The sequence below is a fragment of the Heterocephalus glaber genome, unplaced genomic scaffold (assembly GCF_053883595.1).
Source record: "Heterocephalus glaber isolate CG9 unplaced genomic scaffold, H.glaber_assembly_v1.0 deba00001673, whole genome shotgun sequence".
NCBI classification, from domain to species: domain Eukaryota; kingdom Metazoa; phylum Chordata; class Mammalia; order Rodentia; family Bathyergidae; genus Heterocephalus; species Heterocephalus glaber.
This window is the reverse complement of record NW_028258410.1, coordinates 18,155,084-18,181,055: the sequence shown is the minus strand read 5'-3', so window position 1 is coordinate 18,181,055 and position 25,972 is coordinate 18,155,084. Positions and strand designations below refer to the sequence as shown.

Sequence of the window (25,972 nt, the reverse complement as noted above, 5' to 3'; positions counted from 1 at the left end):
GTGGTCAACAGTAGCTGCCAGGCCTTTTAAATCTTTCTTGCGTTGGTGTGTGAAAGGCTGTTTTTAAAAGCTTTCTCGATATGGTGAATTTTTTTTTTCTTCCAGTACTGGGGATCAAACTCAGGACCTTGCACTTGCCAGGCAGGCACCGGTACCACTGAGCTACATCCCTGGCCCTACGATATGGTGAATGTTTGATGAGTAGCCATGAGGGATGAATCAGATCTGCAAATGCCAAGAATGAGAACATCAGAAACATAAGGATGGTCTACTAAACGCTAGTCACCGGCAGCCTTGGGAAAGCAATTCACAACCAACCCAGCTGTCGATTAGCTGAGGGATGAATAAGGGAAATGTTGCCCATTCACATAATGGAATATTAGTTGGCCACAGAAAAGAATGAAGTACTGGTACTGCTACAACAGGGATAAACTTTGAAAACATGCTAAATGAAAGAAGCCAGCCACAAAAAGCCATATAGTATATGACTCCATTCATATGAGATGCCCCGAAGGGGAAATCATAGAGATAAGAAGTAGATTAGTATTCGAGGATTGGGAACTGACAAGTAAGGTGTGAGATTTCTCTCTTGGGTGATATAAATCTAAAATCAATTGTGGTGATGGTTGCATGAATACACTAAATATTCCATGGGGTGGCACACCTTGAACAGGTGGCTTGTATAGTATGCAAATTATATCTTAGTTAAGCAGCTAAAACATGATTCCCAAACTCATTTAAATTATGCTAACTGGGCCGGGGATTTAGCTCAGTGGTTTCACCGTCTGCTGCGCAAGCGCAAGGACCCAAGTTCGATCCCTGGTACCAAAAAAAAAAATTATGCCAACTGATGTGCAGAGATGGCACATGTCTGTGATCCCAGAGCTCTAGGAAGCTGAGGCAGGAGGATAGCAAGTTGGAGCCCAGCCTGGGAAATCTGGCAATTTATCAAGACTGTGTCTCAAAAAGATAAAAATACAAAGGCTGGGGTGTAGCTCATTGTGAAGGCCCTGGGTCCAGGCCTCAGTATGTATCTGTACACACACTATCTGCTCTCTGCCAGGTGCTGGGAACATAGGCATGAGCAGGACAAATCCAGTTGCTGCCCTCATGGAACCAGTACTCTGATGTCATACTCTATTCTATGTCTTTCAAAAGAAAATACTTGTAAAAAACCCAAAACAACAAAACAAGTGGCAGTGCACGCCAGTAATACCAGCTGCTTGGGAGGGCGAAGCAGGAAGATCACAAGTTCGAGACCAGCCTGGGTAATTTAGTGGAACCCTGCCTCTAAAAAAAAAAAAAAAAAAAAGGCCGCAGCCTGCCTCACAAGCACAAGGTCCCAAATTCAATCCCCAGTACCAAAAAAATAAAAATAAAAAGGGCTAGGGATGTAGATCAGCAATGTAGGATGAGGCCTGGAGTTCAATCCCCAGTACTGAAATGAAATGAAATGAAATGAAATGAAATAAAATAAAATAAAATAAAGGTTTCTGAGACATCAGGAAATCTACTGGCCTCTAATTGACATTTTTAGAATAGTAATTTTCGTGTAATTGGAGCGAGCTGCTCAGAATGTGCATTTTAACCAAGTCCCGGGGTGGGGGGTGGGGGGGGATTGTCACTCCCAAACTCCATTCAGGTCTGGGAGTCAGAGTCCACCCTGCGTCAATGGCAGAAACTTCCCGAATTACCCTGGTCAGCTCCTCTCTGCACCTCAGGGACAGTCTGGGAAGTGGTGATTGCCAGTCCCACTGGGCCGGGACTGTACCTTCTGTGGGACTGGCCACCTGGAGAGCTGCCTATTCACTGCCGTGCACCTCGCCGTTAGCTGCAAACTCTTTTCCTCGATTCCAGGTGAAATCCACTTCCTCTGAGCAGTGCCTCTGTGTTTGTCTTCTGTTGCTGCCGGACAAATCTCCGCAAAATTAGAGGCCTGGCCCCACACACCGGCCCGGGGGCCAGGAGCAGTTACCTGGGCCCCTGGTGCTGGTTTGGACCCGGCCCGCAGCAAGGTAGTCGTTGGGGCCGCCTGGGGCTCGGGCAGCCTCCAGGCCATGCACGTTGAGGGTAGAATTTCAGGGCTGTAGATCTGAGGCCTCTGCTCCTGAAGCACCTGCAGCTCCGTACCACACGGTCCCACAAAGTCACCGGAAGGCTGCTTGCTTCCCCCCAGGCCAATGGGAGTGTGTCTGTCGGACTTCTTCCATTTATGATTTTCTCCATCTGTTTTAGAGGGTTTGCTTGGTTAGATCAGCCCTCCCACCTCCAGGATAATCTCCTTTGGTTTATTCCAAATCCACTGTAACCTACTCTCCCAAGCAACAATCCATCTTATCGCCTGGTCCTGACAACACAGCATGGGTAGATGTGATACAGGATATGTCCACCAGGGGGCAGGAGTGCGTGCGTGCATGCGTGCCTGCGTGCCTGCGTGGATGTGTGTAGAACCCAGGGCTCCCTTGTGTTGCTAGGCAAGCAGTCTGCACCAGCTGCACCCTTCAGCCCAAGGGGGCAGGAATCCTGGGGCCGTTCTAAAATCCGGGACCCTCAGCCCCACGTAGTACCGTGCTGTGGGCATCATTCACGTGGCCGGCTGTGAGTGGGCCCTGGAGCTTAGCAGGGACCCACCCGCAAGGCCACCAGGTGACTGTCTCCAGTGTGGTGTCGCTCTGGCCCGAGGGGAGTCTGTTCCTTAGAATCCCCAGGATTTGTTGCATCCTTGCTCCTTCGGGGAGCCCAAGCTTTCCAGGCAAAGCGCGCTAGCCCCTTCAAACTGGCATCGCGTGGCTGCCTTTGAATTCACGTTGACTCACCAGATAGCACTGAATGCATACTTGGTGACAAGTGCTTTGCCTGGCAGTTTCACTGGTCACATTTTTGTCTGACCATCTTCTCCCTCCCTTTGATTTGTCAATATTCCACTTCCAATGTAGTATTTATGCAGAGTCTGCTCACTCTCTGCCAGACAAGCAGCTTACATAGATGGTCTCGGTGAGTCTTGGTAACGTTGCATCATACCACTGCACCAATGAGGAGACTGAGGCACAGAGAAAGAAAGGGACTCTACCAAGGGACACCTACACAGCGTGTAGGTGGGGAGCCAGTATTTGAACCCAGCCAGTGACATCTAGACCCTCTGTGGCAGCCACTACCCAAGCTCCCTGCCAAGGCTGCCCCTGTAGCCCCAGAGAGGCCTCCCCAGGCCCCAGGGACATTCGCTCTCAGCTCTTTGAATTGTGTTCATTTTTAAAAAAATAAACATCCTCATTCTTACTTGCTTTTCAGCAGGTATGTTATTACATTGCTCCAAATTGAACTCAAAGTCAACTAAAGAAATCTGTCATGTGAGTCGCTGAAAACAAGGTTTCCCATATCCTCATTAAAATAAAAATATTTTTTGTGTGCTAAATTTCACTGTGTTTGTTTTGGCCATTGTCACAACCACAGGCCCCTGACAGCCTTTTGTTTGTTACTGATATGACCGTAGGTTTCATACAGAACAGCAAGTCATTTATGAAGTCCTTATTGTACACACAGCACTGTACCGCATGCTTCAAACACAGAAGGGCCTTAGAGTCCTGATGAACAGTGATACAGGTTCTCAAAACAAGAAAATAAGTATGTTCAAGTATCTCCACTAGTCTGCTTTTCAGGAACTCCAGACCCAGACAGGTGTCCTCTCAAGAGAAGCTTCGGACTGCAACGTGTGGTGAGCCACAAATGGCACCACAGGGAAAGGGTGTGGGAGGCTCTGCACCCTGCAACACAGGGTCCTCCACATGTGTCTGCGGGCTACTGGGGCCTACTCGGGAGCCGGTGGGGCAAGCAAGGCACTTGGTGCACCTCAGGGAAGGACAATCCACTTCACAGTCCCCAGCATTGCCTCCTGGCCCTACTCGATGGGCTCCTATTTGTGACTTGGAGCTCAAATAGCAAAGCAGTTAAGAGACAGCCGGGCAAGGGGTATCAGGGGTGAGGTCTCTGAACTTCGTGAGTGCAGGAGCACTGGGGAGCCATAGCAGGATTTGGAGCAAGAAGAGAGATGACTGGCGTGCCCATGGGGAGGCAGTGAAATAAGCAGGTTGGCAGGGGCCCAAGGGCTTTCCCCATAGGGTAGGCTCGAACCTGGGAAGCAAAAGGGGAGGGGTGGCTTTGGGAGGCGGCACGGTGTGAGGAGCAATGTCCCAGTTTGCATTCGGCTCAGTGCCTCAGTTTCTCCATCTATAAAATGGGAGTTATGGCAGGGCTACCCCACCGCACAGGGTGTGGAAAGAAGAGAGAAGAGAAGAGCGTGGCACCGCACGGATTAGCAATGAGACCCAGCTGGACCACCCTCCCGCCGAGGCCACAAGCCAGGCCAATTAAATCGCAGTCTCGGGTGGGGTTTGGGCCTAAGTAGTTTCCACAACATCGGGGAACTGTGGTTGGTCTAGAACCCTGCTCACCTGGGGCCTGAGGTGGGAGAAGACGCAGACAGAGGCGACCCTAGAGGTGAAGCCAGGCGCGCGTGGGTGCCAGGGTTGCGGCTGGGATTCAACTGGGAGCTCGGGGCCTGGCAGCCACAGTACCCCCAGGCCCAGGGTGGGCTGCAGCGGCCGCCTGCACCCGCCAAGGCCTTCAGAGCAGGCGGCCCAAGGATCAGCTCCGAGCCCCGCTTGGGCGCCAGGGGGAGCTCGCGAGGACGCGCCACGGCTCCCTCCCGGTAGCTGGTTCAAACTGGTTTGGGCAGGGTGCGGCCTTGGCGGGCTGCATTCCAGGCCTCAGACTGGCAGTCCCTGCTGGGGCCTCCCGAGGGCTGGGGACCCAGGGCAGGACCATGGGGGTCAGCGCCCTGGGTCAGGAGCCATGCACCCCTTCGAGGCTGGGGAGGTTTTTGCAAATTTAGTCCTCTTTGTTTAAAACCATTTCTGTAGCAAGGTCCCTGGATGATGCTGGCTGTGAAATGAAGCCGTCGGTGGGGGCCACTGTCAGACTTCGGGGTGCGTCAGAATCAACTGCAGAGCTGGTTAAAGGGGGGGGGGAGCCAGCGTCCCCCCACCCCAGCCCCCAAGACTCCCAGTCAGAAAGTTTGGGGTAGAGCTCCGGGCTTCTGTGTTTTTACTAAAGTCCCTCAAAGGCATAATTGCACGTTTGGAAGAAAAACAGCTAGAAGCCGAACGACTGTCAGCCAGGTGGCCCGGGGGTGGGGGTCTGGGCAGGCTGCATGGCGATCCCGTGCCATTTTGTGAAGTGTTATAACCAACATCAGCGGAAGAAATCAAACCTCAGAAATGTTAGACCACTTCCCACTTTCCTCTCCCACCCTGGATGTGAGCAGTGTCCTTCTGGTGTAGCTTTCTATGTTCACCCCACAGGTCTGTATCCATAAACCGTCCAGACTGTGGGTTTGCATGTTTTAAAGACGCTGTTCATGGCAAAAAGCCCTTCGGTGACCTCCGTCCCCCAGCCTGTGTTTCTGACCTTTGTGCCTGGGGTGGTTCCGAGGTCAGTTCTGGCCTCCTCCAGCCAGGCCCCAGCCAGCGCGTAGGCCAGAGGGGCTGCGGCTGGTTCCAGGTGGATGTGGGAAGCACGAGAGCCTCCCGGCATTAGGAAGAGCCACCCTCAGTGGCCAGGTGTGGGCTCAGTGAGGTTTATAAACCCCTTTTCCTAAGCACCTGAAAATCAAGTGTTAGCAGGAATTTTCCAGGAAAGGACTCTGGCCAGGAGACCTGAATATCTGGGTGGGGATACTGAGAAATGAGCACCAGGCAGATATGGGAGTAGGAATCACACAGTGATGGATTCCCCAAAAGGTGGCTCAAGTAGTGTTTAGACCCCTCGCTCACTAGGATAGAGACCGCCTGGCCTAGGTGCACCCTGGGGTCACCAGGGAACCTGAAAACTGCCCGGGCCCGGGGGTGTACCTTCGTCCTCGAGCGAGAGGCCCTGAGTTCCAACCCAGGCACCAAGTCCCTTCCTGGGGATTCTGGCTTAATCTTCAGTCCCGCTTGGGTTCCTCATACACAGCGGGCTGGGAGCCACTGCCGGATGGGAATCCGATGGAAAGGAGTGAACGACACCAGTGATGCCTGTCCTTAAACTTGGCTGGATGTTGGAACCCCTGGGCAACTTCAAAATTTACCGATGCTCAGGTCTCAACCTTAAGAATCGCGCGTGGCCGAGGCGGGGCCCGGGCTTTGGAAGTTTTAAAACAGCTCCAGGTGCCTGCAATGTGATTTGCGAACCACCAGTTGACCTAGTAGAGCTGGGGGTGCAATGCTCCACTACGGCCACTGGGTGGCGCTGCCCGCCCAGCCCTAGTTCCGAACGCAGCGGGCCGCGGCCGCAGGGCGCGCACCTGCCCCGCCTCCGCCAGGCGGGCCTCGGGGCCTGCAGCGGACCGGGGGCGGGGCTCCGAGGCCTGAGAGCGGCGACCGACTTCTCAGCAGCCTCGCCTGTCCGATCCCGCCAGCCTCCTGATGCTGCTCAAGGACAATGACCGGCCTGAGCCCGTGCCCAGTGGGGTGCGCGAGCTCGCGCTCTTCCTGACCCCCGACCCCGGGGCAGAGGTAGGGGACGGGGCGGGGGGAGGGAGAGGTCTCGAGGTGGAGCTCTGGGTCCCTGAACCCAGATCGGGACTTGGCTTCCCCGCAGCATCCTGTCGCGCCAGGAGTGGGGTGGGGGGCGAGGGTCGCCCTTCCGGAGCCTGGCTCCGGGGCCGCCCGCAGATGCGCGGCAGGTCGCGCCCGCCCTCCTGCAGCGGACGCCGGCGTCCCGGGGGCGCATCCTCTCCTGGGCCGCCCAGGACGCCGGGCCCAGTGCGCTCCGCACTGCTGCCCTAGGCCAAGTGGCGCCTGGGGGCCGCCGACCCAGTCCTGCGCCCTCCCCGGAACCAGGCGGATACGCGGGGGCCGCGTGGGTGCCAGGAAGCCCCGAGGTCGCGGTTGCTAGGAGGAAAATACCACGTCTCTGCCTGCACTTTCTATTTTAGAAGCATAAATAAAAAGTAGATCTAAAACTAGACTCTTTGCTTCCAGCCAAAGGCAGTCTGTTGACAACGCTGTGAAAAAGTTACTTACCCAAGTTCACTTAACAGTTACTTAGGGCCCCAAGTCAACCCATTTATCAAAAAAGCTGTACAGAAATATTTTAAATAGTGAGCCTCCCTCTCTGTCTTTTCTCCTTCACCCCAATGCCAGTTCCCAGAGAAAACCAGCATTGTTTGGTGTACATCGTTCCAAACGTTTAAAAATGCATTTAGAAATGTTAGAGACTTGATATAATGCTTTACTCAAAAATAGCATGGTCACTACCGGTTGGTAGTGACCGCTAATGGTAAAGTATGGGACTGCTTTTTCCTGGTGATGATGTTTTGGAAATAAAGTGCTTGATGGTTTGCGAATATACAGAAACTGCTGAATTGTACACTTTAAAGGTGGATCTTACAGTGAGTTATAGCTCAGTTTAAGCAGTAACATGGACAGATTTACGAGTCAGTGTATAAGAACTGCCTATTGGAAATATAGTGGACCCTTGACTTACGAACTTGATCTGTTCCCCAGGGCTGGTTGTAACTCTAGTTGGTTGTAGGTCAATACAGCTGAGATTTGGATGTTTCCCTGGGAACACACTCTAGATAACAAGAGGCAGATGAATCTTCCATTAACCTATTTAACCCACATTGTTCGAATGTTAGGCCGGTTGTAACTTGAGGGTCCACTGTGTAAGTTAAGCCACAAGTGTGAACCTCCTGTGTAATGTTAAATGCCCTAGGAACCACATGGGAAAGAAACAGGTGAAGTTTCACCATGTTTAAAATGACTATCTAGGGTATCCTTTTAATATGCAATCAATGTAATAATGAAATTTTAATTCTTTCAGCCAACCTTTTGGAATCAGTCTTTTAATACTGAACTTCCGACACATCTCTGGACCGGCCACATTTGCGGTACTCGGTGTGGGTTGGTGGCTTTGGTGTCACAGCCTGCTTTTGTCTCCTAGCTTCCGTGATGAGGGAACACTCGCCTCTGTTTCCTGAGCACACTGTGCCAGCGGTGTGCTGCTCCGTTCTTGGGTTGTGTCACTGCGGTGCGGCAGTGACCTAGGGGCCAGAATATTGTTCTCCGATTTTACAGCCCCACAAGCTGAGGCTCTCACAGAACCATGGCATGGAATGGATATAGAATTTATGAACTCTTTGTGAATGGTTCAGAGCTGCTGCCCTCTGCCAGGATGGACCCTGCAGGAGGCCCAGCCCCTGATGGTGGCTTGGTCTGCTGGCCCAGTGGCTCAGGGATGGGTGTTAATGTTATCTTCCGTTTTTCTCCGGTTTGAACCTCGTTCGTGCATCTCTTGTTCTTTCCCTTGCTCTCGGCAGCGGCAAGAGTCTGGGCCCAGTGGCGAAAGCGCAGCTTCATTTTGTCTCTGTTAGGGGCCTCTTCTGAAGAGACTGTGTGTTAACTTTGTTTGCTCACTTGGGGCTCCTTTAACTTGGAAACAGGTTGGCTGGAGCTCATTTGTAAGGGACATAATGAGGAGCCCCAACTCCCCGTGGCTCTGTGCGGCAGTAAAGTCACTCGGAGAGCTTGCTGAAGTTTATTTACCAAAAGAAGCAGACACTGAGCCAGAGCAGAGGCATGTGCAGCCTCTACTTAAAGCTTAATTCATTAGCAGGTCCCCAAGCTGGAAGTGTTTCCAGGTGGGCAGATGAGCTGGAAAAGGCAAGCCTGCTTCGGGCATGGGCCCAGGCGGCAGGGCCCTCCCTCCCAGCTGTGGCCACGTTGGGCTTCTGAGCAGACCATCTCAGCTCCCGGGATGGCCCAGGTGTCCTAGTGCAGTGGGACCTGCTTCACACAACACCGGGAGTCCCTGCTCAGTGCAGGACCTGGAGACCCCACAGGCAGTGAGACATGGGGCCTCTACCCTTGTGGCACTGAGATGCCAAGCACGGAAACCTGAGTCCTCTGAGTTGTGATGAGCGCCCCAAGGCACACCAGGCAGGGGTTGTTGTCACAGCTTCTGAGAGTGTTTTCAGGTCGAGGCTGGGGAAGCCTCTCTAAGGAAGCTGAGACCTGAGCCTGAATGGTAACCGCCCAGGAGGGTGAACAGGAGGTGACTGCCTGCATGTGGTGGTGATGGTGGGGTTGTCCTTTGAGGGTGGGCCTCAAAGCATGAATAGGAGTTGGCCAGCCCAAGGAGAAAACATGGCCAGCAGAAGGATGGCCCTTGCAAAGGCTCTGTGGTAGGACAAAGCAGGGTTTCTTGGGGATGGAGAGAAGAGCAGCTGGTAGGAGTGTGACCTGAGACATGTGGCTGGTGAGGTCTGCAGAAGCAGTGCCCTGGCCTGGCATTGCCACCCCCAAACAAATTACTATTTTCTCTGTCTGTGTCTCTCTTTTCCCCGCCCCTCTCATATAGCTTGTGTTTAGATGTCCCCCAAGCCTCAGGCTTTCTCATAGGATGCTGAATCTAAAGTGTGTGATTGATTCATGGTGGGGCTAGGCCCGAGGGCACCAGGGTTAAGATCGTTGAGTGCTAAGATGCTGTTAAGGTTTCTTATTGCCTTTGCTGTGTTCGCTGCCATGAACCATCTGCCCCTCCGCCATGTGCCTCCCTGCCTTGGAGTTAGCCAGTTATGGACTGAAACCTTTGCAAACTGTGAGCTAAATAAACCTTTCCCCTTTAACTTTAAGTGTCAGGTATTTTGTCTCTGCAATGAGAGAAAAGTAACTAAGACTCTCATTGAGCTTCCTCTTCTGTGAAAAGTTTCAGGGGCGATCCTTGGAGGTGCCTCACAATGGCAGGGACAGTGATGTTTCTTCTAGGCGGAACACTGGTGGCCACAGTCTGAGCAATTCCTTGCCAGGAGGACCCAGATTTCCCTTTGGTCTTGAGCTGAGACCTGGACAAGTTTAGCCTGGAGGCGGGGCTTGTGGCTTTCCTGGGAGGAAGGGAAGGAGGGTGGCATAGCCTCACACCCAGGGCCTTCATCCAAGTGAGCAGTACTGAAGCGGAGAAGCATCTGAATAAAGTCCAACAAAGTCTTTGGGAGCCAAATTTGAGCCACAACATGTGATGTCATTGTAGGAGAAGACCAAAGTTAAACATTAACTGCAAAGCACAGTCACTGGAGTGTCCTGAACTGAAACAAAAATAGGTATAAAAGGCCACGTGAGCGCCTAAGAAATCATTTGCTCTGTGGAGAGCTGCTGCTGCCACGGTCAGCTTTTATGAGCTAACTGTCCCAGGGATACAGATGAACATTTTCCTGGAATTACAGACAATTTTGTTGACTGGATCTCCCACCAAGGTTGGACTTGAGTCAAATTGAACAACTTAAGCTGATCGGCAATAAGGTTCAATATAAATAGAGGAATGGAGAATTATAAAATCAGACCCCAACCTTTTCATACAGTTTAAAAAAGGGTCAGAATATTTGTCTTCACATTTTGGTAGAAACTGCCTGTATGAAGAACATGGCTCTTGATCGCCATGTGAATCAAATTTTCAGCAAGGTCAGAAGTTGTATGTACTGTACTGGAATGTGGAACCCAGAATTCTAGGTTCTATTTCCCTTACCAAAACTTGAAATTGAGGCGCTAATGAGTAAGATTTGAGCTCAGACTTACAGCCCTTTCCTTCCAGGAAAGAAGCAACCAGAACTGCAGTGGGTGTGGACAAATATCCCAGAGTGCATAAGAGCAACCCTCAATCATGGAGAGCCCAGGAGCTCATTGGAGGACCTCCAGGCTGAGTGTTAAAGTTCTTGAAGGACAACTTGTCTCAAAGTTCCGGTCTTGTGATTAAGACTAAAACCAGTCAAAGATCTAGGGATCTCGTGAACTGGCTCAAGAGACACAGGCTCACGATGGAAAAACAGTGGAGCCAAGGTACTTCAACACCAGGGGCGAAATTAAGTCAGCTCTGGACAACGCCATTGAAGTCGTGAACCTGACCAAAATGGCCCAGGATTACCTGGTGGTTGCCACGGCTCGGAAATCATTCCCCAAAATCGGATCTATCAGATCTTCAAGATGAACACCTACAATGCTGGTTGGATGGTGCCATCATCGCCAGTATGGAAAACGAAACACCATTTGTGGTTTGGCCCTGCGACCTTGGGAAAGACCAACTTGGCGAGGCTGCTGCCCATGATGTTCCCTTCTATGGCTGGGTCAGGTGGACAGCTGAAGACTTTCCCTTCAAAGATTGCCTCCACAGGAGGATCATCTGGTGGGAGGAGGGAAAGACGACGGTGAAAATGACGGAATCCGCCAAGGCCATTCTGGGGGCAGTGAGGTCCTCGTGGATCAGAAACGCAAAACCTCCCCCAAGCGGAAGCGACTGCCGTCTTCGTGACCAGCAACACCAACATGTTCAGGGGGATCTTGAACACCAGCAGCCGCTCCAAGACCGGATGTTTAAATCTGCTTAACGCCATTGGGGGCCTGACTTAGCAAACTGACTAAGCAAGAGGTCAGACTTTCCGCGGGGCCTCTGATCACATGACTGACGTGACCTGAGGGCTTTGCCAAGGAGGCGGAGTCAAGGAAGGACCCGCCCCTTCCAGCCCGGTGAAAACTCGCGGGCTTTCAGTCGACTCCGTGGTTTTGTCTGTCTGCTCTGTGTTTGGGAGGTATGTGTCAAAATGTCCAAAACGTGAGGCTGGAAGTCATGAAATACCTCTGGAAAGGTTGTGAACTCATAAATACGTATGTCAGTTAATGTGCTTTACATCGAATTGTTACAAGTGCTTTCCATCAGAAATATGGCAAAAGTACTTGCAGATGGAAAAATTCCACAGAGGAATGATTTCTCACACACTCGGCTTTTTATACTTTTTTTTTTTTCTGGTACTGGGGATTGAACTCAGGACTTTGTACTTTCAAGGCAGGCGCTGTGCCACTGAGCTAAATCTCCAGGCCACCTATTTTTGTTTGGGTTCATGACGCCACAATATGATTCAGTGGTTAATGCTCAACTCTGACGTCACATGTTTTGGTGTGAACTTTGGTTCCCAAGGTCTCGTTACAAATCCTGCTGATGGAGCATCCGGATTCCTCCTTCCTCAGTCGCTCGCTGGTCCAGACCCAGAGCAGCTCAGGGCGTTGAGGTGGGATCCAGCATTCTGATCTGCTTGGTTCAGTCTACCTAGGTTTGTTCAAATGGAGAATTTCCTTGGAATAATGCATTCTTCTTCTTTTTTTTAAATGGGAAGTCTAGTAATACTAGGCCTATTTCCTTAGTTGTAGCACCTTTTGCATAGTCCCCACTGAACCCTACTATCCCAGTTATGATTTGGATGTGGGGTGTCCCCCAAAAGCCTCGTGTTTGGAAGGTGCCTGAATCATGGGGCGCCATACTTACCAGTAGATTAATCCGCTGATGCGTTCAGAGCTGAGTGTGCTGCTAGAGGTGGGGTCTGGGAGGAAGAGGCTGGTTCCTGGGGGTGTGACCCGAGGCTGGCTCTTCCTGTCACACACTCTGCTCGCTGACCGCTGTGATGTGAGCCGTCCTCCAGGACAGACCCTTCCATCATGCCGTTTCTGCATTTGAGCCTGCCAAGTGCAGAAATGTGAACCAAAATAAATCGGTCGTCCTAAGTTTTGAATGTCAGGTATTTTGTCCCAGTGACAAAAAGGGATTAAAACACCCCCCGCCAATAGAGAAGCTGTTGTCAGTGACTTTCTACCCTTGTACTTGAACTTTTTTTGTTGTTTTTTTTGGTACTGGGGATCGAACTTGGGTCCTTGTGCTTGCACAGCAGGCAGCCAAAACCACTGAGCTAAATCCCCGGCCCAGGTTTTTTTTTTTTTTTTTTAGTCAGAGTCTTGCTATGTAGTCCAGGCTGGCTTTGAACTCGCAGTGATTCTCTTGCCTCAGCCTCCCAAGTGCTGGGACTACAGGCATGTTCCACTACACTTCTCGAGAGATTGTCTCTGTGGAATGTAAGATTACTCTCACGTCTGACCTGCAGACACTGTGTGCCTATGGGACACCTAGCCTGAGTCTGACCTTGTGAGCTGCTGGTCCCCTCTGGACTTGCAAGTTTGAGCTGTGGGTTACAGGTCTGTGGGTGGACTGCAGGGCACAGTCTGTTCTGTCTCAAGAGATATAGTCCTTGTGAGCTTATTGCTCAGACCTTTGTGGAGCATGGGCTGTGTGCGGGGCCTGGGTGCTACGTACAGTGCCTGTCCTCAAGGACCAGTGTTGCTATCGAGAGCTGAGCACTCCAGTGAAATCAGAGCAGTCAGTGCTCTGTGTGTGTGGCTTCCACAGCCACGGGTTGAACCAATCATGGATCAAAAATATTTGGAAAAAATAATGTGGCAACAAAAACAACACAAACTTTTTTTTTTTTTTGGTACTGGGGATTGAACTTGGGACCTTTTGCTTTTGAGGCAGGCAGCGGAACCACTGAGCTAAATCCTCAGCCCACAAACTTTTAAAAATACAGTATAGGGATGGTGGGGGTATATCTCAGTGGTAGTGTGTCTGCCTGGTCTGCCTGAAACCATGGGTTTAATCCCCAGAATTAGAAAAGGAAAAAGCAGTATAGTGGTACCTCGGTTTGCAAACTGAATTCTTTCCATGATCCTGCAAGTTCGTGAACCGAGGTACCACTGTCAAACAGTTGTTTACGTAGCACTTACTTTGCATTAGTATAAGTCGCCTGGAGGTGATTTCAAATACACAGGAGGACATGTGTAGGTTCTGTGCAAATGCTACACCCTTTTATGTAAGGCTACCAAGCGTTCTCAGATATTGGTGTCTGCAGGGGTCTTGACTACTCCCACGGATACCAGGGAGGACTGTAACTAAACGGTGCCAAAGCCCGCAGAGACGGAGGAGAGGGGATCTGCGGATGCATGGCGGAGGGAGAAGGATGAGGACCTGGGAGGCTTGACTGGACTGCCCACTGTGACCTCAGGGACAGTGGGCAGGGTGGCCCAGGGCCTGGGAGCCGTGAGGAGGAGGGCAGACTCTGCCCACGGGACCTGAATTGAAGTCCTAGCTGAGGCCAGCTGGGTGTGCACGAGGTTGGATCAGACCTGCGGGCTCTGGTTGTGGGGCTGGAATGCATGGTGTGGGGGGACAGGGACAGCAGGGAGGCCAGAGAGGGCTGCTCAGCCACCCAGGTGCATGAGGCTGGAGCTGGCTGGGCTGCTGACCCAGACCCTTCCAAGATGTGAGAGCCAGGCATGGTGGTGCACGCCAGTAATCCCAGGAGGCTGAGGCAGGAGGATCACTGAGTTCGAGGCCAGCCTGAACTGTATAGTGAGACCCTCTCTCAAAAAAACCAAAATCAAAACAAATCTGGAAGGTGTGAGATGCCTTGGCTGTGCTGGGTGCTGGGAGGGGGGTGGCCCCTCTAGAGGAAGCTCCTAGCCACAGGCCCGTGGATCCACCTGCAGAGAATGACCAAGTTCAAGGCTCACCCGGGAGCTTTAAAACAAGCGCTTCCCAAAGCCTGCAGACAGTCCTGTGCCCCTGAGCACGGCCGCTCCCTCAGGCGGATGTTCTGAGCTGGGACTGCCCGGTGTGTCAGGGGTCAGCTCTGATGGCCACACCATAGTGTGTGTGTGCCGTGTCTTCTGTAAGTACCGTTAGAAGTCAGGAGACTCCGTTAAACCAGTCTCTCAGCTGGGTGGAGTGGGCTGTAGTCGTGGTTGAGCTTGCTGGATTATGGCATGGGTCCTGCACTTTGTGAATATTGGCATCGTCTGGAATCTTTACAAAAAATACTGATGCCTGCTCCTGGCCCTTGGCATTCTGATTTCATTGGTGTGGGTGCGGCCTGGATATTCAGCTTGTTTTGTTTCCCTGTGCTGGGAATTGAGGCCAGAGTCTTGCCCATGTTAAGGAAGACCTCTACCTTACTAAACCCCAGCCCTTTCTTTAAAAATTTTTTTTTCTTTTTGGTACCGGGGATCGAACTCTGGTCCTTGTGCTTGCACAGCAGGCGGTGAAACCACTGAGCTAAATCCCCAGCCCTTTTTAAAAATTTTTTTGGTACTGGGGATCAAACTTGGGACCTTGCACTTGTGTGCCAGGTGGCAGAGCCCTTTTCTTTTTAAGACAGGGTCTTGCTAAATTGCCCAGGCTGGCCTCAAACTTGCAATCTTGCTGCCTTGGCCTCTCCAGTAGCTGGGATTTCAGGCCTATGTCCATCTTGGACACTGGGGTTTGAAGTACAGAACTCTCTGGAGGGAGGGCTTTAGCCTGGGAGTGACCTGGTCCGGTTGGTCTGTTGAAAACTCGCCTGGCTGTTGGTGGAGGAGTGATGGGGACCCCCGTGGGGGCCCAGGCCTTGGGATCTGGCTTCTGTGCACGCGCTTGCTCTGTCCTGGACCTGCTGGGGTCCCAGGGTCCATGAGTACACCTTGTTCCAAGTCAGGGACCCTGAGGTCCTGCTTGCTCCTGGGTCCTGGGCGCCTGATGTGTGGCGGTTAAAGAAATATCTGTTAGGAGTGTGTGCATGCGTGGTGCTCTGTGCCCTGCCCTAGAGGGCTGAGAGGGAAGGAGATGGGCTAGGACTCCCAGTCCAGGTGCGGATCTGGCCCATGCTGGGCACCCCTCTCTGTGCCCTGTCCCCTCACACTTAGGAAGGTTGTGGGGCTGAGCGGGACAATCCCAGAAACCACTTGGCAGAGGATTGGTCCTTCCTAAGAGGCCTGGGAACATGGTTAGGATCGTTTATTTGTTGCAAGGTGTTTGAGCAGGTCTGGGTTGCAGCCCTGTGCCAGGTGCTGGGGGTGAGAGAGCACAAGGGCACCAGGTCCTCGGTGACTCGAGGTTGGGGCAGTGCACACACACATGACAGTTCTGGACCGTGTTTGGAAGTGGCAATTTCAACCCTCCCTTTGGGCTCAGTGTGGGGAATCTGCTCTCCCCTGGACTGCCTTGTGCACCTGCTTACATTGCTGATTCTGTGTTTGGTGTTGCTGAAGGCGTGGTCCGAATGAGCCAGCGCTTCTCTTAATGTGTTCACTGGTTCTGAGTTTATTCCTTTGCTGCGCCTATGGGGAAAAGTTCAGTTTGTGGTTCTGGTTTTTTTGGGGTTTTTTTGGTAATACTAGGGTGCTCTATCATCGAGCTGCATTCCCACCCCTTTTCATTTTATTTTGAGACAAGGTCTCTCTAAATCATTAAGTTCCCCAGGTTGGCCTTGAACTTGAAATTTCCTGTCTCAGCCTCCCTCAGTGCAGTGGACCACCAATTCTAGCTCTCTGGCTTGCAGTTCTTTTAAAGTAAATTGGAACTGATTATTAACAAATAAATTTTGTCTTAAATTTTTAAAAAAATATGTACATATTACAAATCCTCCTCCAGACAGGTACCAAGTTAATCTGCGTCAACATGTGTGAGTGCACAGAGCTGCGCGGTCCTTTTCAGCAGCCGGACAGATTTGCAGCTGACTTCTAACTCCGGGGACTACGCTTCTGTTGACGAGCATTGTGGTTACATGGAGTATTTTGCTATGATGCATGCGCTGCAGTGAGGCGCTCCATACATGCATCATTTTGCATTCACACACGTGCTGAGTGAATCCCTAGGAGAGGGAAGCCTGAGTCTGAGAGTGAATGCATTTTAAATACCGATCACTAAAGCCAAACTGACATCCTGGAAAGTCAGGGTCAGGGTGGGTGCAGAGGAGGGGCTAGCCCTTTCTGGACATTGAAATCTCAAGCTCAGGGGCCTCTTGGGGCCGGGACAGGTCTCTCTCTCTTGAGGAGTGGGCTGTCATTTACTCCACCAGGTCCTTCCTTGTTTGTGGTTCAAACCTAAGGCTGTTGGAGAATCACAGAATTAGCCCCCAGCTCTCAGGGGCTTTCTGCTTTCATTTCATCTGTGTCCAGGGACCAGATGCTTTTTCTGCCTGGGCCCTACAGCCCTGGAGGTTTTTAAGATTCATGTGTGCATGCAGGTGTTTAAACAGCATTACGGAGCTATCATTTGCACACATTCGTTTCACCCACTGAAACTGTACAATTTAATGTCTTTTAATATATTCAGTTGTGTGACTGTGAACCATGGTGACTTCTAGAGCATTTTCATCACCCCTAAAGGAGCCCCGTACCCCATATGCCTTGCTGCTGTGCTCCCAAATCTCCTGCTCTGCAGCTTTGCCCGTCCTGGACTTTTTATACATGTGTCTGTCTCAAAGATGCTAATTGGCCAGAGGCTTGAAGGCCTCATTCAGCCCCCAGACAGCTTACTTGGCCTTTGTAGGGTTTTAAAATTTTCAGATTGGGAGAATTTTCATCTTGCACAGAGCAGGTCTGGCACATCCCACCTGCCACAAGCTGGTGCCAAGTAGTCACCTCTTTGGTGGCCCTGGGGGTCTACCATGTGCCTCAACGGCTCCCCTTCCCTGTCATGGACCTGACCGTCAGTTGCTGTTTATTATCTCACTAGTGCTGCTGCTTTTCTCTCGAAAATGGGAAACTGAAAACCAAGAGTTTATAGAAAGCGTTGTTCAGCCAGGCCTGCTTCCTTTGTAGTTGTCACCCGCCTGGGTTCTGTGTCTGGAGACCCTAACAGGGTCCAAGCTGCGCTCATGGGTTACACGGAGGTCACACTCCTGGGAACGGCCCTGACCTCTTAGCTTCTGTCCTAAGGCTGAAGAGCCTTCTTTTCTCTGTTCTGTTCTATTCGCTTGTTTATTTTGTAGAACCTGGTTTTGACCCCAGGGTCTTCACAGTGAACTATGTTCCTCAGCCCTTTTTTTATTTTTTATTTTAAGACAGGGTCTCACAGAGTCAGGAAGTTGCCCAGGCTGGCCTCAAATTTGTGGTCTTCCTGCCTCAGCCTCCTAGAGTGCTGGGTTTATAGGTATGTGCCATCATTTCAGTATTTTCCCCACCATTGTCAAATGGGGAAACTGAAGTACAAAGGCGGAGTGAAGGCCACAGGGCATGAAGTCCAGGCTGCTGCTTCTTAGGCGGTAGGTCACCCTACACTTGATCTTAGCCAAAAGGCTGAGAAGCGAGGGCAGTAGCTCATCCTGAGGATACATTTCTTCCTCCTTTTCTTGCTCATTTTTCTGACCTTCTTTCCTGCAGTGACTATGCATTCAGTACTGTGTTGATTACTGACTGCGGGGAAACAAACTATCCCAAGCCACTTAACACAAGCTCATGGTGTGGATGGGGCCCAGGCTCTCTCAGAAGCCGTATTCAGCACCATCCACCTGGTGCGGGCTCTCAGCCTGCAGCCCTTGGTTGGGCCTCTGCCTTGTGACCACCAGCCTGCTTCCCGTGGATCTGGGCTTCTGAGAGGGATGCAGACGGCAAGGTCTCTTGAGGCCTGGACCCAGGAGTCAGAGTGTTGCTGTCTTGGTCCGTTATCTGGTGCTATAACAGATCCTTTTATAATGGGATGTTTAGGATGGACACACATGTATTTGGCTCATGACTCTGGAGGCTGAGACGTCCAAGATGGAGCAGTCACATCTGGCCTAGGGCTTCCTGCCAAGTCACAGTGAGGCAGAAGGCATTGTGTGGATGAGCACTTGTGAAGGAGAACTCGAGGGAATCAACTCACTTTTATAACAGACCTGCTCTCAAGATACTGAACCCACTCCTGAGGTGACAGCGATAGTCCACGCAGCAGGGCAGAGCCTCCGAAAGCTCTCACCTCTCAGCACTGTCAACGTGGGCGTTATGTTCCCACACATGAGTTTGGAGGACACATTCAGTTGCTTCCACCCCATTCTACTGGTCAAAGCAAGTCACAGGCAGCCCAGATTTGGGCAGGAGGGAGGGATTCCAGCTCTCCTGGGCCTCCAGAGTGGCAAAATCCTGTGACCAAGCGGGATGTGGGCTGGGAGGGAGTTGGAGCCCCATCTTTGGAAACACAGGCACTACCATGTGCCAGGCAGTATTCTAGAGTCCAGCGATAGGTGACTAAAAGATACTAAAATGTGAAGTATCCAGAGCTTTTATTCTGATAGGGAAGATGACAGGAAAGAAGAAAAATAGCTAAAGTATGTTTGATGGTGATAAATGCCAAAGAGACAAACACAGCAGGGCAGGAGGGGTGGGAGCAGGGGGCTCCAGGGTCAGAGGAGGCCTCAGCTAGAAGGAAGAGTCAAGCAAAGGCTGGAAGGAAGTGGGGGACAAGTTTGACCACTAAAGTAACAGCAGGTGCTAAGGCCCTGGGGTGAGCACATGCTGATGGGTTGGTGGAGACTGAGCAGAGGCAGTGAAGCTGGAGAGGACGTGGAGGGTCTGGGTGGTCTAGGGTTGGTGAGCTTCTGTTAGCTGCTTACTGAGTGAGGTGGAAGATGACAGGATTTTTGAAAATTGAGATATACTTCTTCTAACATGAAATCCCTCATTTTAAAGTGTATAATCTGGTGGGGTTTGGTATATATTCACTATGTTGGACAAACATCACCATGACCTCATTCCAGAACATTTTCATCACCTAAAAGAAAAAAAACCCCATAGCCATTATCAGTTATTCTCTCCGCCCAGTTCCATGGAGACGACTACTAATCACCTTCTGTCTCTCTGGACTTGCTCTTCTGGACAGTTCATGTAAATGGAGTCCTGTCCTACGGGACCTTTTATGTCTGGCTTCTTTCACTTAGCATAATATTTCCGAGCCTCACCCTTATTGTAGCGTGAGTCTGTGTTCTGTTCCTTTTTATTGAATGAGATACTGTTACTCTAGTGTGTGGATGTATCACATTTGCCCATTCGTCAGGTCATGAGCATTGGGTTGCTTTCACCTTGTGACCAGTACAGATCATGTCTGCAGGCTTTTGCAAGAGCATGCATTTTCAAGTCTTTGGGGTCTATTGCTTGGTCATAGGGTAACTCTGTACCTGTGTGAGAATCTGCCAGACTCGTTTCTGGAGCAGCTGGGCCATTTTCCATTCCCACCAGCGCCAGGTGAGGGTTCTGACTGCTCCACATCCCCACCACCACTTCATTCTCTGTTCTTGTGATGCCATCCAGGGGTCCTGGAGTGGCCCAGTGGAGGCTTCTGAGCAGAGGAAGGCTTGGTGTTAACAGGGTCCCCAGAGCAGGGAATGGGGGGGGCAAAACAGGATGGGAGAACCAGTGAGCAAGCCACTGCAGTCGTCCCAGGAAGAGACGGCTGTGGCCTGTGGCGGGGTGGCCAGGGAGGCGGAGAGAAGCAAGTAGAACTGAGGATTTGCTGACAGATTGGGTGGAGTGGGAAGTGAAAGAAGTCGGGGAAACTGAAAGGTTTGACTTCGAGTTTGCTTTGTGGAGCTGCAGAAGACCATAGGCGGGGGAGCTTCTTGTATTCCCTGGTGCTAGGCGCTTGGTGGGCAGAGCCAGCCCTCTTCTGGGTTTTGGCATGCACAGCTGGAAGCTGGGGTCGGACTGTGGGAGAAGGCGGCGAAAGCCAAGCTTCGCGCAGTTGCAAGATGCCCGCTCACCGTCTCTGCCGCCACTCCCCGAAAGCTGGCGGGCGTGAGCCCGCTGCCTCCTTCCCCTCGGAGTGGAACTGTCGGTGCCCAGGGCGTTGCAGAGAACAGCAAGGCATTCATTTTGCTCGAAGGCTGGCTGGAAAGCCGTGTGGGCTGCAGCCCGCAGGGCTCTTTTCTGAGGCCGCTTAGGGGATTATCTTGGGAGAAAATCATCCCGAGTGATTTATGGGACTAGTGGAGTGGCTAATCCCGAGTCCTTCCTGTCGGTTGGGAATATTTTGGGCTTGTTCCCACCTCCCTTAGTTGGCCAGATAGTCAGCAAATGCTCTTTGCTCCTTCCTGCTTTGGGCACCTCCCTAGGTGCCTGGTGGGTGAGGTGGGGTAGAGCTGACGGGCAACCATCCAGGGACGCAGGTCTTCCCTTTCCCTGGGGCATCTGGGTAGCTGCACATTGCAGCTCTGGGGTTGAGTACTCGGGCCCAAATTCTACCTTCAGTGTTTATCAGCTGTGTGACTTGAGCAAGTGATTTAACCTCTCAGATCCTCAATTCATAAAAAGGAGGAAATAATAGCAGCTACCTAGAAGGTTCTTGTGAGACTCAAATGAGATCCTTAATATGGGGTGATTAGCTGCTGCTTTGAGTGCCCAGGGAGAGGTATGTAAAGCAGCTCTGCTGTGGACTTGTGCGCCAGCCCTCTGCTCAGCGGTGTAGCCACAATTACTATGCCAGGCTGACCTGACCACCCTGCCAGATGGGTGGCCCCTGCCAGTGGGTTAAGGGCCCATGACTGGCAGAAGGGAAGATGGGATTTGAACCCAGGATGGTCTTGAACATACTGTGTTTTGTTTTGTTTTTTTTTTCTGCTCTGGGAGTGGAACTCAGAGCCTCAGTCATGTTGTCTATGCGTGGTGGCCATTGTCCCACTGATTTTAGTATATGTGCTGCTGAAGCAAGCACACCACTGTCCCACTGAGTACACCCCTGGCCCTGTTCCATGTCCTCTCCGAACTTGCCAGAGTGGTTGGGATGAGCTTCCTGTGAGCAAGGTGCTCTGGAGACCTCCTGGTTGTGTTCAGCTGGTCCTTGGTGGTCCTGGGCAGGGCCTTGCTTCCTAGGCATCTGGGCTCTGGGCTCTGGGTTCTCCCATGCCCACCCTGCCCCGCCCACCACTCCTGCCTCCTCCCGACTCCCCAGCCTTCCCTCCCCATGGCGGCTTCTCCTGTCAAGCCTCCCTGCGAAGGCCCAGAAATAGTCCCAGCTGTGAGATGCAGGTTCAAGTTTAAAACTGCAACTTGGTGCTATTTATACTCCAGCCAGAAAGAGGTTTTTTTGCACAGTGGTTTATTTTGTTGTGGTGACGGCTCTCACTAGAGGCAGCCGCCCTGGCGCTGTCTGATCCTCATGTGGGGACAGGTGGGTGTCGGGGAGGACTCAGGTGAGGGGCGGGGTCTGCCCAGCAGCCTCTGGTCACGTGTGGCCAGCCAGAGAAAGGGTTTGTGGTCTGGGGAACTTGCCTCCATGAGGCCTGCTAATTAAACAGCACCCTCGTTGGCGTCGTGTAAGTCAGGAAAGCGGTGTAGCTCAAGGGAGAAGGGGGCCAGGCTGACTTTTGCCCAAGCCAGTAAGAGCAGGGGCTGTAGCTGGCAGGGCCTTTAACGTTGGTGTTTGCTTTGGCCCATGGAACGTCAAAGGTTTTTGTTTGAATGTATGCCAATTTAAAAATTGGGACATTTCCCATAAAATTAGAATTTCCGGCTCCTCTTGACAAATGGAAAGATCTGGCAACCCCAGGCCTGTGTTTCCTGATGGCTGCTAGTGGCCAGCTGCTAAGGACCTGGGCAAGCACATTTTTGCTTTAGTGTTGTGATACTAGGATTGAAACTCAAAGCCTTGTGTGCGTGTTCTATCTCTGAGCTACATCTCCAGCCCATTAGGACATCTTTAGCTTCATTATTGTTCCATTATTATTAATCTTTTGATGGTGTTGAAGAGAGTCCTGGGCCGTATGCATGCTAAATCTGTGTCTACCACTGAACTACGATCCAGCCCCACAGTAGATTCTTTACTCATCTATGTCACTGTGGGAATCTGGTAACTATTGAGTTTTGGACCCTTCGAGTAACCTGTGACACTCAGGTCTCTCTTGTCAGAGCCTGCTCCAAGTCCCTACCCCAGGGATAAGCAAGCATGACCAACAGGGCTTACAGACTGACTACATGGTACCCAGTAGCATTTGAATTTTCCAACAAACAAATAACTTTTTAATATAAATACCTCCCCTAAGGACAGCCAGTTTGGCACTTGTCATTCCAGCCCTCCTCTATTGGACTGTGGTCATTTTTTTGCATGGTTACAAAGACAGTTTCACATGCTGCCCCTCTGCAGCTTGCTCTTCCTCTTCGTGGCTGCTCAGGGCATGAAGCAGTATTTATAAGAGCAGGCTTTGAATGCTGTGGACTCCAACCTATCTAGAATCCTGGCCGAGGCTCTTGTTGGCTGTGTGACCATGGATAAGTTGCCTCACCTCTCTGAGCCTCACTTTCCTTCTCTGTACAATGGGAAGGATGCAGGTAACTTTGTTATTTCATGCTAGTGTTTATCTTGTTTTTTTTGGAACGGTAGGTAAAATAGATAGCCCAGGTGTTTTTAACCAGTCCTCTGTGGATGGGTGTCAAGAGTGTTGCCTATTTACCACTATTTGAAACAAGGCCACAGAGGTTTTTGAAAAGGAACATGGGTCTAGAAGAAACTGGGCACATAATCCTAAGACTTAGTTTGCTTAAAAAAAAAGAAGAAAAAAAAAGGGTGTTTGTCTCCCTGGAAACCATTTGCTAATCTGCAGGACGTTGTCTTTTCGCAGGCAAGGGAGGTGGAGGCAGCCATCAAGGGGATGCTCCTCCTGCTAGAAGAGTTTTGCAGCCTGACGGACATGGTGAGTGTCTGCCTGGGAGGCCGGAGATTAGGCCCCGCCAGGCTGCAGGCCTTTCCTGGAGTTTTCTGGGGAAGCCATGTTGGTGGTGATTTAGCCACCAGAAGGAAGGGGGTAGTGGCCGGCGGCGGTGAGAGGAAACCATCCACTCACTCTCTCCTCTCTGCTCCCTCCCACCTTCTTACTCTCTCGCACACACTCTCAACCCCAAGTGCTTCCTGAGGCGGCCATCTTGGTTGCCTCCTTCCCCTGAGATGGTTTCTCTTCCACCGAGGAGCAGGGACTGGGCCACAAGGTGGCACTCTCGGGCACCAATGCGGGGAGCTGATCAGCGGGGATGCTAGGACTATATTTAACTTTCCCCAGCTTTTCAGAGCCGCCCTGCATACAAGGAGATGGCCAGAAAATGGCGTCAGGCCTGTGGGGCCTGGGAGGAGCCTCTTCACCCAGCCATAGCTGGTGGTGGGTGGACATCAAGTTCCTCTCTGAATCCTTTTGTCCTCTCATCTTTTCCCTCCTATTCTGGTGTGTGGGATCAAGTCCCTTAGGCTTGGTGGGAAGGAAGATGGAAGACAATGTTTTGGGGCTGGAAGACAAGGAACAAATTCTCTAGAAATCTCCTCTAGATTCTTGGGGCCCCAGGATTGTTGCCAACCAGGGATGGAACCCCTAGGAGCAATGATGGACTTTTCTACCACATTCCAAGCTTCTTAAAGGCACACAAGCAACCCAGGTTGGAGGCTTCAGTCCAGAGGCCCAGAGAGTAGGCTCCATGTTGTGATCAGGTTCTCCCTGTCCCTGGAGCTGAGGATGTCTGCCTGCTTGGGCCCAAGGGTGTAGATTTATGCTTCTGTGAAGTGCAATGTCCAGAGCTAAGAGGCATTTGTGAGCATTCAAGGAGTAATAGTAATGATAGCCCAGATGTTTAGTGAGCACCTATTAGGTCCCAGGCATCATATTATCCCTGTGTATGCAGCAGAACATTCAGTGCCCACCCTTGGCCAGCCTTTGGGGACATAACAGTGAAGAAGATAGGAACATTCCTAGAGGACCTATATAGTTTTAACTCTTTTTTTTTTCTTTCCCAGTACCGGGGATCAAACTTGGGTCCTTGCACTTGTGCAGCAGGCAGCGAAACCACTCAGCTAAATCCCCTGCCTATAGTTTTAACTCTTGAGAGCCAACTTTTTAGTTCTGTTGTCAGTCCGGATGGGAGCAGGGTAACCAGACAGGCTTTTAGCAGCCTGGATAAGACTTTGTTCATCAGCCAACACTGGACCCCTTGTCCTGACCCGACCCTGTGAGGAGTTTGAGGGTGTGGAGGGTCAGCTGTCTCCAGCCCCTGAGGCAGGCTGGAGGAGACCGATTGGATTCTAATGTCTGTCTTCTCTGGGGCCAAAGTGCTGATCTGAATGTGGGTTTGGGTTCTAGAGCAGGGATGTTCTTTCCTGCCTGGGAACTTGTGAAGGCTTTGCAGAACAGATGATGATTCATTTGGGGTTTGAAGGAGGAACAGACAGAATTCAGTGGGTGGGAGAGAGAGTACCTGGGCCTGGTGTGGCCAGCGCCAGCAGGGAAGGCAGGCCTGGAAGATGGCGTGGACTGGTGAGCAGGGGCACCTTTGTCCTCATGTCCACCCTGTGTGAAAGGGGACCCTCATCTGGCTGGAGAGGAGGGTGTGGGCAGCGTGGAGAGAGCAGAGCACCCAGCCCTGGAAAACCAGCAGGGCTTCCTGTGGAGGGGACTCGGGAGTCTCCAGGAGACTCGAGATTGCTGGCAATGTCGGGGAGGTTCCCCTAGCTCCACACCAAGACTTAATGCTGACGTCGCGCACAGATGACCCCTGGCCTAGTACCACCTGAAGATACGTTGAGGTTTCTGGGAAAAAGTGGAAATCAAGTGTTGACATTTTTAGAATTTGATGCCCCAAATCTGGATTTGTGGCTTCTTGTGGAAAAGCAGAGATCTGGCCCCCTGATGCTTGTTCCCACCTGGCAGCTTCCACCCCTGCAGGCGGCAAGTGTGATCTCCAGCTTGTCCCACCTTTGCTGCTCCACAGGGAGCCTCACCGACCCCATGGCCAGTGTGTGCTGGTGTGTTTTATTGTCCTTCTCTGGGCTTTAGACCCTACTGAAAGCAGGAAGATAAAGCTGGACCAGGGAGCTCACCCTGTGTTTCAAGAAATGAAAATGTGCAGGCCTCCTGGGGACAACGAGAAGATTCCATGTGTGTGTGCATTGAGACTGTGTGCCCAGCCTATGTGGTAAATGTGCAGTTTCCCTGGCCCCTGGGGGCCTCTGCATTCACAGCCCCTATGCCAGTGTTCTGAGGCTAGGCCACGGGTGCTACGGAAATCCTCTCAGGCCTGACGTCGACGTCTAGCTTCCCTGGTGCCCAGGTGTCAGGCTCTGTGGTCACTGTCTAGTTATCGTTACAGCCTTGGACCTCATTTTCTCTTTAGAGCTGTTTTTTTGGGTTTTTTTCGGTACCGGAGATCAAAGTCAGGTCCTTGCACTTGCAAGGCAGGCGGCTTAACCACTGAGCTAAATCCCCAGCCCCTTTAGAGCTGTTTTACAATCCAAGTTAGGGGTGAGTGGAGCCCTGGGTGTGGGCAGGCGATGTCACACTATGGGCCACTCCCTGTCCCTGAGC

At 51.6% G+C, this 25,972-nt stretch overlaps 1 protein-coding gene across 9 annotated transcripts in view; it reads left to right on the top strand.

The window, feature by feature from the left end:
- Positions 1–6,308: 6,308 nt before the first annotated feature.
- Positions 6,309–25,972, top strand: part of Bcas4 (breast carcinoma amplified sequence 4) — an 83,170-nt gene continuing 63,506 nt past the window's right edge. For 3 of the 9 annotated variants that reach the window (XM_087197711.1, XM_087197710.1, XM_087197709.1), the window contains exons 1-2: positions 6,314–6,551; positions 23,252–23,323. In XM_087197711.1, coding sequence (XP_087053837.1) covers positions 6,462–6,551; positions 23,252–23,323 — 162 coding nt within the window. In that variant the 5' untranslated portion in view covers positions 6,314–6,461. The other 6 variants (XM_087197707.1, XM_087197706.1, XR_015446019.1 and 3 more) reach the window with 5 other exon arrangements.